At 44.6% G+C, this 10,220-nt stretch overlaps 1 protein-coding gene across 2 annotated transcripts; it reads right to left on the reverse strand.

Annotated features, from left to right (window-relative positions):
* Positions 1 to 636: 636 nt before the first annotated feature.
* Positions 637 to 10,168, reverse strand: LOC125382154 (sterol carrier protein 2-like). Of its 2 annotated transcripts, none has more exons than XM_048400628.1 (5): positions 10,042 to 10,168; positions 9,542 to 9,661; positions 4,675 to 4,902; positions 3,148 to 3,924; positions 637 to 2,083 (listed from the first exon to the last, which is right to left on the reverse strand). In XM_048400628.1, exons 2-5 carry the CDS (start codon positions 9,645 to 9,647, stop codon positions 1,920 to 1,922), a joined length of 1,275 nt encoding a protein of 424 aa, XP_048256585.1. In that variant the 5' UTR covers positions 9,648 to 9,661; positions 10,042 to 10,168; the 3' UTR covers positions 637 to 1,919. The 2 variants fall into 2 exon arrangements, with proteins under 2 accessions (XP_048256585.1, XP_048256586.1); XM_048400629.1 differs by having other exon boundaries at positions 9,542 to 9,672; positions 10,042 to 10,150.
* Between the last annotated feature and the right edge of the window lie 52 nt (positions 10,169 to 10,220).

The following is a 10,220-nucleotide window of genomic DNA, read 5'->3' on the forward strand; positions in this document are numbered from 1 at the left end:
GAAATATTTAATAGTTAATTTCACACCATACCTTCATGTGTCTCCGTAGCGGAGGTTGACAATTACTTGTCCACAAACATGTCCACATTTTCTGACAAAATTTGAAATCATTCTCTTATCAAAATATTTTTTTAAATTTTAAAATAGTTCTGTCAATTCCAAGAGCAAATTAATTGAACTGTTATCCATTCCTGAAAAATAATGGAGTGTTTAAACAATACAATGACATCACAGATGTGTCTTAAGTTTAGCAAGCTCAGTCAGTGTTGCGCTTACATTTCTTTCAATTTATGTTAATTTTTGTTCAGATTGACTATTGATGAATTCTGTCGGCTGCATGAAACTTTCCTCCACCTGCCCGACTGTCTGGCAGATAATGTTTAGCCAACTTACGTGTTCAGTTTATTATAACTCCTAGATTCTCAAGTAATTGTTAGCATTATTTCAACTAAATCAAGACGTGATCTGTCTCTTTCTTTTTGCAATTTTTCAATATCTGAATGTGGACAGGTAACTTGGAAGATTGGCAGGCAACAGTTATGGGTCACCTGACTGACTGTTGTTGGGTTTTAAGATTATTTCAAACACTGTACCAGTTAGCACTTAGAGGACACTATCAACAACAGCAGACACCGCACAAGTAGATCACAGCTTTATTTATAATTGTCAGACCTCTATCAACAACAGCAGACACCACACAAGTAGATCACAGCTTTATTTGTAATTGTCAGACCTCTATCAACAACAGCAGACACCACACAAGTAGATCACAGCTTTATTTGTAATTGTCAGGCCACTATCAACAACAGCAGACACCACACAAGTAGATCACAGCTTTATTTATAATTGTCAGGCCACTATCAACAACAGCAGACACCACACAAGTAGATCACAGCTTTATTTGTTATTGTCAGGCCACTATCAACAACAGCAGACACCACACAAGTAGATCACAGCTTTATTTGTAATTGTCAGGCCTCTATCAACATGTTTCCTTGGTATATTTGGTGTCAGGTCATGGAGCAAGAGTTGGTGTGGCTTCCTCCTCGTCACTGTCATCCCACGTCGTAAGGTGTGATGGACGCTTTGGGGGGACTGTCTGGTCCCCTCGTCACTGTCATCCCACGTCGTAAGGTGTGATGGACGCTATGGGGGAACTGTCTGGACCCCTCGTCACTGTCATCCCACGTCGTAAGGTGTGAAGGACGCTTTGGGGGGACTGTCTGGTCCCCTCGTCACTGTCATCCCACGTCGTAAGGTGTGATGGACGCTATGGGGGAACTGTCTGGACCCCTGATCTCTGTCATCAGATGTGTGCTTCAGAGAAGGACTGACATTTGGAATACACCGATTTTGTGGTTGTATGAAAATAAATTACTTTTAGCTTATGAAAGGAACATCTCAGCAGCCGAGACACGTGTTATTGTTAAGATCTTCATTTGATCTTGATAGATCTGAAACCCGATTAAGGGTTGGTCATTTGTAACGTAAACAATCACAAGAAAAAGACTTGCTGGTCACATTGTGCATACAGAGGCAATGAGGGAGATTTTATGACTTCATGGGGTTTAGTCACAATAATGCCAATCTTAGGTCAGGAGTTATCTCCTTGGTAACAAATTCTTGAGAAATATTAATATTAATAAAATATTAATTGCCAAAGAGACTTCACCAGGTCTACAGGAAGTGTGAAGAAATGAACTAAATATTCCCGTCTATTGTCTCTGTATACAACACAGACGTTCACAGCACCAGACAAGCAACACTGGTCAAATGACATCAAACATTATTCAGCCATATCAGTCATGTACATAATCAGTTGAAACAGGTGTGAGGAAGGAAAAAAGTAGATCACTTCATTCATGCAGCTCATACAATATTATCCCTGAATGTTGCCATGTCCTCCGTCTGGCGCGGTGTCACAGCTTGGAGGTCAACTGCTGCCCATATTTCCTGTACATTGTCACCACTGCAGCGCCACCGATGCCGAAGTTGTGTTGCATAGCAACCCTTGCTCCATCCACCTGGCGTTTCCCGGCCTCCCCTCGTAGTTGCCATGACAACTCGGCACACTGTGCCAGACCTTCACAGAACAAGACATTAAACTCAGATGACAGAATACATTCATCAGCTGCATTCATTACACAATGGAGGCGGTCTGACAACTGGCACATAGTAAACTGACATATGGCAAGATGAGCTAAACATTCAAACATATTTTAAAATGACAAGATATTATTACAATGAGACCTCATCAAATTCTGGGGACTTTCAAAAAAAATACCGAGTTATCCGTTGTTTATGACAGATTGTCGATATTAACACCTAAAGGTGACCAGACTATCAAGTCATCTTAACATTTTTTTTTCTTTAAGTTTCACAATACATACTATATTCTACCAATTTCTTTGTGAAAACATGACCCTTCAAATCTCCCCTGTATAATATTGAGTTATTCATAGTTGAAGATGAGGGGACCACTGACATAGTGCTTATAAAGATTCTGCCAGGTTGATGGGGTTCACAAGATTTCACCAATCATATCTCTCACACTTTATTTCACAATGGCCCTTCAAGTCTCACCTGTAGCCCCGATAGGGTACACAATGGCCCTTCAAGTCTCACCTGTAGCCCCGATAGAGTGACCCTAAACAATGGCCCTTCAAGTCTCACCTGTAGCCCCGATAGCGTACACAATGGCCCTTCAAGTCTCACCTGTAGCCCCGATAGAGTGACCCTAAACAATGGCCCTTCAAGTTTCACCTGTAGCCCCGATAGAGTGACCCTAAACAATGGCCCTTCAAGTCTCACCTGTAGCCCCGATAGAGTGACCCTAAACAATGGCCCTTCAAGTTTCACCTGTAGCCCCGATAGAGTGACCCTAAACAATGGCCCTTCAAGTTTCACCTGTAGCTCTGATAGAGTGACCCTAAACAATGGCCCTTCAAGTCTCACCTGTAGCTCTGATAGAGTGACCCTAAACAATGACCCTTCAAGTCTCACCTGTAGCCCCGACAGAGTGACCCTAAACAATGACCCTTCAAGTTTCACCTGTAGCCCCGATAGAGTGACCCTAAACAATGGCCCTTCAAGTCTCACCTGTAGCCCCGATAGAGTGACCCTAAACAATGGCCCTTCAAGTCTCACCTGTAGCCCCGATAGGGTGACCCTTGGACTCCAGGCCTCCTGACGGATTCACCACCCAGCGGTCATTCAGGACACAGATGTCACCCCCATTTGCATTCCGCCTCCATGAGGAGTTCCTGATGAGATCTGAGCCCCGGCCAGGAGGAGCAAGCTGCAGAGCCTCGTACATCAACAGCTCATTACTGGAGAAGCAGTCGTGGACCTCCAGCACATCCACGTCTCGAGGTCGCAGCCCGCTGTCGGCATAGCAACGCTCTGCCGCCGTTCTCGCCATTCCCACTCCAGACAGGTCAATGTAGCTCTTCTCAAAGGAGGAAGGGAGATCGGTGACCATGTGCTGTGCAATGATCTCCACAGCTTTGTTCTCAAGGTTGTTTGTCTTCATGAAGGCCTCGCTGCACACAATGGCTGCCGCGCTGCCATCTGCTGTTGGCGCTGTCATCCAGAACGTCAAGGGGTAACACAGCATCATCTTCTTGCCAATCACCTCCTTAGGCGGCAACTTCGGCAGAGATGCATAGGGGTTGTTGAGGCCATGTTTCCTGTTCTTGAAAGCGATGTTCACCAGATCCTCCATCTTGACATCGGGGTATTTCTGCATGTATTCTCTGGCTGCATATGCAAAGAGTTTGATAACATCAGAAGTCATGTTGTTCATCCTAGGCTGGACGACACCAGGTGTCGCTCCGAGATTCACCATGTGGTCCATATGTCGCCCCACTGGTGATATGCGGTCAGTGTATCGCTCCGACAATCCACCCTCCATCTTCTCAAACCCTGGAACAAAATAATATGGATCATTTCTGGATATTTGTCGGAAAGTTTGGCCTGAGGGAGGGAGGAGGGAGTAGGTTCCCTGGTGCATGATGGGGGTCTGGAACTGATCAAGTCTTTGTCTGGTAGACCAGTGTGGACCAGTGTAGACCAGTGTGGACCAGTGTAGACCAGTGTGGACCAGTTTGGACCAGTGTGGACCAGTGTAGACCAGTGTGGACCAGTGTAGACCAGTGTGGACCAGTGTAGACCAGTGTGGACCAGTGTGGACCAGTGTAGACCAGTATACACTGGTGTAGACTGGTGTAGACTGGTGTAGACCAGTGTAGACCCATGCTGTCACAGTATGCAGGGAATTATCTAGGATTCAAACTCAGGTCCCTTGGCAGAGAAATTGGGCAAATATTATGATATTGTTATAAATTGGATTTTCTTAATGTTCTTATTTTTGTAAATTCTGAGGAATTTGGGAATATTTAATTCAATTGGGAACTCATACTGACTGACTTGAGGGTAAATATCAGCCTCTGAGAAAGTTTAGATAAACCCATGGTATGATGGCAAACGTATCTGGGCACAATTCTGTAAGTCCAGGAACAACATATCTGAACAAAAAATTATTTGTTCAGCTCTTCTTGCAAATCTAAACAGCAATGTACCCACGGTCAATAAAAAATAAATACATGAGTAAATGCTGGCAAGGGAAAGGTTCAGGAAACATCTTGATGTGACAGTTGAATGTGTGTAACTCACCGAGGGCCAACACACAGTCCTCCACCCCACTCTGAACCAGGCGCCGAGCCATCATGAGCGCCGTGGACCCCGAGGAACAGTTGTTGTTGACATTGAACACAGGAACACCGCTGAGGCCGAGCTCGTACACTGCCCGCTGTCCACTGGTCGGCTCGCCGTAGCAGTAGCTGGCCACCACGGCCTTCACCTTGCTGTAGGGAATACCGGCATCTCTCAGTGCAGCTGTACCTGGAGACAACCTCAACACAGTCAGACAAAGTCAGTGACGAGACACGGACAGTCAACTACAAGATACAGTCAGACAAAGTCAGTCAGTGACGAGACACGGACAGTCAACTACAAGATACAGTCAGACAAAGTCAGTCAGTGACGAGACACGGACACTCAACTACAAGATACAGTCAGACAAAGTCAGACAGTGACGAGACACGGACAGTCAACTACAAGATACAGTCAGACAAAGTCAGTCAGTGACGAGACACGGACAGTCAACTACAAGATACAGTCAGACAAAATCAGTCAGTGACGAGACACGGACAGTCAACTACAAGATACAGTCAGACAAAGTCAGTCAATGACGAGACACGGACAGTCAACTACAAGATACAGTCAGACAAAGTCAGACAGTGACGAGACACGGACAGTCAACTGCAAGATACAGTCAGACAAAGTCAGTCAGTGACGAGACACGGACAGTCAACTACAAGATACAGTCAGACAAAGTCAGACAGTGACGAGACACGGACAGTCAACTACAAGAAACAGTCAGACAAAGTCAGTCAGTGACGAGACATGGACAGTCAACTACAAGATACAGTCAGACAAAGTCAGACAGTGACGAGACACGGACAGTCAACTGCAAGATAAGTCAGACAATGTCAGTCAGTGACGAGACACGGACAGTCAACTACAAGATACAGTCAGACAAAGTCAGTCAGTGACGAGACACGGACAGTCAACTACAAGATACAGTCAGACAAAGTCAGTCAGTGACGAGACACGGACAGTCAACTACAAGATACAGTCAGACAAAGTCAGTCAGTGACAAGACACGGACAGTCAACTGCAAGATACAGTCAGAAAAAGTCAGTCAGTGACGAGACACGGACAGTCAACTGCAAGATACAGTCAGACAAAGTCAGTCAGTGACGAGACACGGACAGTCAACTACAAGATACAGTCAGACAAAGTCAGTCAGTGACGAGACACGGACACTCAACTACAAGATACAGTCAGACAAAGTCAGTCAGTGACGAGACACGGACAGTCAACTACAAGATACAGTGAGAACAGAGTCAGTCAGTGACGAGACACGGACAGTCAACTGCAAGATACAGTCAGAACAGAGTCAGTCAGTGACGAGACACGGACAGTCAACTACAAGATACAGTCAGACAAAGTCAGTCAGTGACGAGACACGGACAGTCAACTACAAGATACAGTGAGAACAGAGTCAGTCAGTGACGAGACACGGACAGTCAACTGCAAGATACAGTCAGACAAAGTCAGTCAGTGACGAGACACGGACAGTCAACTACAAGATACAGTCAGACAGAGTCAGTCAGTGACGAGACACGGACACTCAACTACAAGATACAGTCAGACAAAGTCAGTCAGTGACGAGACACGGACAGTCAACTACAAGATACAGTCAGACAAAGTCAGTCAGTGACGAGACACGGACAGTCAACTGCAAGATACAGTCAGACAAAGTCAGTCAGTGACGAGACACGGACAGTCAACTACAAGATACAGTCAGTGACGAGCCATGGACAGTCAACTGCAAGATACAGTCAGAACAGAGTCAGTCAGTGACGAGACACGGACAGTCAACTGCAAGATACAGTCAGACAAAGTCAGTCAGTGACGAGACATGGACAGTCAACTACAAGATACAGTCAGACAAAGTCAGTCAGTGACGAGACACGGACACTCAACTACAAGATACAGTCAGACAAAGTCAGTCAGTGACGAGACACGGACAGTCAACTACAAGATACAGTCAGACAAAGTCAGTCAGTGACGAGACACGGACAGTCAACTGCAAGATACAGTCAGAACAGAGTCAGTCAGTGACGAGACACGGACAGTCAACTACAAGATACAGTCAGACAAAGTCAGTCAGTGACGAGACACAGACAGTCAACTACAAGATACAGTCAGACAAAGTCAGTCAGTGACGAGACACGGACAGTCAACTACAAGATACAGTCAGACAAAGTCAGTCAGTGACGAGACACGGACAGTCAACTACAAGATACAGTCAGACAAAGTCAGTCAGTGACGAGACACGGACAGTCAACTACAAGATACAGTCAGACAAAGTCAGTCAGTGACGAGACACGGACACTCAACTACAAGATACAGTCAGACAAAGTCAGTCAGTGACGAGACACGGACAGTCAACTACAAGATACAGTGAGAACAGAGTCAGTCAGTGACGAGACACGGACAGTCAACTGCAAGATACAGTCAGAACAGAGTCAGTCAGTGACGAGACACGGACAGTCAACTACAAGATACAGTCAGACAAAGTCAGTCAGTGACGAGACACGGACAGTCAACTACAAGATACAGTGAGAACAGAGTCAGTCAGTGACGAGACACGGACAGTCAACTGCAAGATACAGTCAGACAAAGTCAGTCAGTGACGAGACACGGACAGTCAACTACAAGATACAGTCAGACAGAGTCAGTCAGTGACGAGACACGGACACTCAACTACAAGATACAGTCAGACAAAGTCAGTCAGTGACGAGACACGGACAGTCAACTACAAGATACAGTCAGACAAAGTCAGTCAGTGACGAGACACGGACAGTCAACTGCAAGATACAGTCAGACAAAGTCAGTCAGTGACGAGACACGGACAGTCAACTACAAGATACAGTCAGTGACGAGCCATGGACAGTCAACTGCAAGATACAGTCAGAACAGAGTCAGTCAGTGACGAGACACGGACAGTCAACTGCAAGATACAGTCAGACAAAGTCAGTCAGTGACGAGACATGGACAGTCAACTACAAGATACAGTCAGACAAAGTCAGTCAGTGACGAGACACGGACACTCAACTACAAGATACAGTCAGACAAAGTCAGTCAGTGACGAGACACGGACAGTCAACTACAAGATACAGTCAGACAAAGTCAGTCAGTGACGAGACACAGACAGTCAACTACAAGATACAGTCAGACAAAGTCAGTCAGTGACGAGACACGGACAGTCAACTACAAGATACAGTCAGACAAAGTCAGTCAGTGACGAGACACGGACAGTCAACTACAAGATACAGTCAGACAAAGTCAGTCAGTGACGAGACACGGACAGTCAACTACAAGATACAGTCAGACAAAGTCAGTCAGTGACGAGACACGGACAGTCAACTACAAGATACAGTCAGACAAAGTCAGTCAGTGACGAGACACGGACAGTCAACTACAAGATACAGTCAGACAAAGTCAGTCAGTGACGAGACACGGACAGTCAACTGCAAGATACAGTCAGACAAAGTCAGTCAGTGACGAGACACGGACAGTCAACTACAAGATACAGTCAGACAAAATCAGTCAGTGACGAGACACGGACAGTCAACTGCAAGATACAGTCAGAACAGAGTCAGTCAGTGACGAGACACGGACAGTCAACTGCAAGATACAGTCAGACAAAGTCAGTCAGTGACGAGACACGGACAGTCAACTGCAAGATACAGTCAGACAAAGTCAGTCAGTGACAAGACACGGACAGTCAACTACAAGATACAGTCAGTGATGAGCCACGGACAGTCAACTGCAAGATACAGTCAGAACAGAGTCAGTCAGTGACGAGACACGGACAGTCAACTGCAAGATACAGTCAGAACAGAGTAATGATATCAGCCTAAGTTCTTGTTTTCTTCAATTCCTAGGTATACGGTACTATCATGGGATAACATTTATACTAAGTTATCTTATTTAACGGAACATTCAATGCTGTATAAACGTAACAGTAAACATTAAAGCCTCTTCTCTCCTGGTCCTGCTACCATGGAAACAAAAGTCACCTCAACAAAGCCAGGATATTAGTCATAACAATATAAACATGAATTGGGAAATGATTAAATCCAATTTGGGAAGTATTACTGACATTTGCTGCAGATGTCCAGCCTAATATCAGCTCCTGAGCAGTCTAGATAAAACCCTGACGAGGCCACACACCAACATTAATATCTACTGAGTGAGTGAGTATGGTTTTACGCCGCTTTTAGCAATATTCCAGCAATATCACGGCGGGGGACACCAGAAATGGGCTTCACACATTGTACCCATGTCGGGAATCGAACCCGGATCTTTGGCGTGACGAGCGAACGCTTTAACCACTAGGCTACCCAAACGACCCTAATATCTACTGAAAATAATAACAAAATACAACTTGGAGTTTGTAAAATCATAAGTGTTTGGCACGGACTGAATACATCAATGCTACTTATCTATAATGTTGTTTTTTGTTGTTGTTCAATGCCACACTCAGCAATATTTCAGCTATATGATGGCAGTCTGTAAATAATCAAGTCTGGACCAGACAATCCAGTGATACAATAACATGCATCAACTAAGTCAGTCAGCCTGACCACCTGACTCCGTAGGTGGCCTCTTACGACAAGCATGGGTTGCTGAAGACAATTCTAACACGGATTTTCACAGGGGGAGACAAGCATGGGTTGCTACTTGTGTTTCGGAATTGAATTTTGAATATTTTGGGGGGGTATTTTACGCTAATACGCTGCTTATCTGTAGCTCTGCTGAAGACCAATTCTAATGCTGATCTTCACGGGAAGTCACGGGACTTATCTATCATGTGTTACAATGACAAGTGCTGGTCAGCTCGTACCTGCCTCCCTGGCCATATCAGGGTAGTCCCATTGCTTGCTGAGGGGCTTGTGGAACTTGGTCATCCCCACGCCCACAACATACGCTGCACTCCCATTGGTTGACATCTCCACACGCTCACCTGCATAATAACTTTACTGAATCGGTTCCTGAAAGATTTCCTGGAATATTCTATGGAAAATTCTATAAAAAATCTGTTTCTTTTTGACACCATCACTTCTTGCTCCAAAAGATTGCATTAGGGTAAATAGTGGGAACTCTAATTTATAATAATATTGTCTGATTAATTAAGTTATGAACGTGCATCAGTATTTATTCATCTTAGTAAACTACAGATTACATAGTGATGTACTGATCGATTTGATCTCTATAAATAAATACATGTATCTGTAAACATATATTTTGAAAATTGTTGATGTTATCAAGAAGCATTTATCTGCTATCCCTTTTTGATTGATCGTGCCATCATAACCTGTCAGCCGTTTAATGGACGACACATACCTTGGTCTTATATCAGACACTCAACCTAGTTCCAAGGCTGATCAAAGTCCAAAACCACAATTATTTTCCCTGTCAAACAAGCACATGCCATTTGTTTATATCACACATCCAAAACTAGATCGGGAGATTTAAATCGAAATGATAATACAATGAATTTCCCAAAATCATATTGTTGTTAA

This window comes from Haliotis rufescens, unplaced genomic scaffold (genome assembly GCF_023055435.1).
Source record: "Haliotis rufescens isolate VD_foot unplaced genomic scaffold, xgHalRufe1.0.p SCAF_2, whole genome shotgun sequence".
Lineage (NCBI taxonomy): Eukaryota > Metazoa > Mollusca > Gastropoda > Lepetellida > Haliotidae > Haliotis > Haliotis rufescens.

Coding starts and splice junctions, on each gene's coding strand:
- LOC125382154 (XM_048400628.1), bottom strand. CDS start 9,647: ATGTCAACCAATGGGAGTGCAGCGTATGTTGTGGGCGTGGGGATGACC. Junction 3,925..4,674: donor GGACTGTGTGTTGGCCCTCG/GTGAGTTACACA, acceptor ATTTTGTTCCAG/GGTTTGAGAAGATGGAGGGT. Junction 2,084..3,147: donor TCACCCTATCGGGGCTACAG/GTGAGACTTGAA, acceptor TGTTCTGTGAAG/GTCTGGCACAGTGTGCCGAG.